We start from the raw sequence: 1,063 nt of genomic DNA, 5'->3' as shown, positions 1-1,063 counted from the left end.
TCCTTGCAGCAGCAGCACAGCAGCAAAGTTGTTTGTGCCCATTTCTAAAACCATGTTTTCTCGAGCCGTCAGAAAGCTCATCTTGCTGCTGCTGCTGCTGCTGCTGCTGCTGCTGCCTTTGATGGCGCTGTTGCTGCCGCCGCTGCGGACAGCGCTGCTGCCTGAACATTCAAGATACAGTCGCAAGCAGCAAAGCAGCTCGCCGGGCTACTGCTTAGGGTTTAGGGTTTAGGGTTTAGGGTTTAAGGTTGGGGGTTTGGGAACTGCTGTACTTGTAGTTGAAACCTTTGGGAGCGCTTTTGTCTTTGTGGATGGGCCCTGCTGCTGCTGCTGCTGCTTCTGCTGCTGCTGCTGGTAGCGCAGCCGCGTTTGCTGCAGCACGAAGCGCTGCATCGCCAGGGGTAGGTCTGCTGCAGCAGCTGCTGCTGCCTGCTGCAGCAGCTGCTGCTCTTCTGCCCTGTAAAGATCCCCTGCTGCAGCTTGCTGCTGCGGCTGCTGCTGCTGCTGCTGCTGCTGAGGTGGCGTGGGCTCCTTGGGTGGAGAGACAGTCAGCTCGCCCAAAAGAGACAGGGAATGCGCTGCTGCACCTCCTGCAAGCAGCAGCAGCAGCAGCAGCAGCAGCAGCGAACGCAGCAGCAGCATATTGAGGCTGACCCGCTGAAGAATAGGCTGCCATGGACAGCTTCAAAAGCGACAAGTGCTGCAGCAGCAGCAGCAGCAATAAGACCTTCTGCATCAGAAGCAGCATTTGCAGGGACAAAATCAAGACCAACAGCAGCGACAACAGCAACAGCAGCAGCAACTACTGCAGCAGCAGCAGCAGCAGCACCTAGTGTAGTGTCTGGGTCGCCCTCCAAAGGCGTCGGGATCGTCCACAGAACTACCTCCCCGTCATTCACCAAACAGAAGGTTCCCTGCAGCAGCAGCAGCAGCAGCAGCAGCAGCAGCAGCAGGAAGGGGCGTTCATGAGCACCTACGTGGTGCAGATAAGACGCAACAACAACAGCAGCAGCAGCAGCTGCTGCTGCTGCTATGGCAAAAGTGCTGCTTCTGCTGCCCTTCT

General features: G+C 57.5%; 1 protein-coding gene across 1 annotated transcript; it reads left to right on the top strand.

Annotated features, from left to right (window-relative positions):
• Positions 1-518: 518 nt before the first annotated feature.
• On the top strand, positions 519-969 carry ETH_00036070 (uncharacterized protein; the record flags this gene model as incomplete). Its single annotated transcript, XM_013379515.1, has 1 exon — positions 519-969. A coding segment is annotated over one exon (451 nt), but the record flags the coding sequence as incomplete, so codon positions are not given.
• Positions 970-1,063: the final 94 nt, after the last annotated feature.

Source organism: Eimeria tenella, genomic scaffold, assembly GCF_000499545.2.
Source record: "Eimeria tenella Houghton genomic scaffold, Eth_scaff3440, whole genome shotgun sequence".
Taxonomy (NCBI): Eukaryota; Apicomplexa; class Conoidasida; order Eucoccidiorida; family Eimeriidae; genus Eimeria; species Eimeria tenella.
The sequence above is the reverse complement of the archived record's forward strand: the minus strand, read 5'-3'. Positions and strand labels throughout refer to the sequence as shown.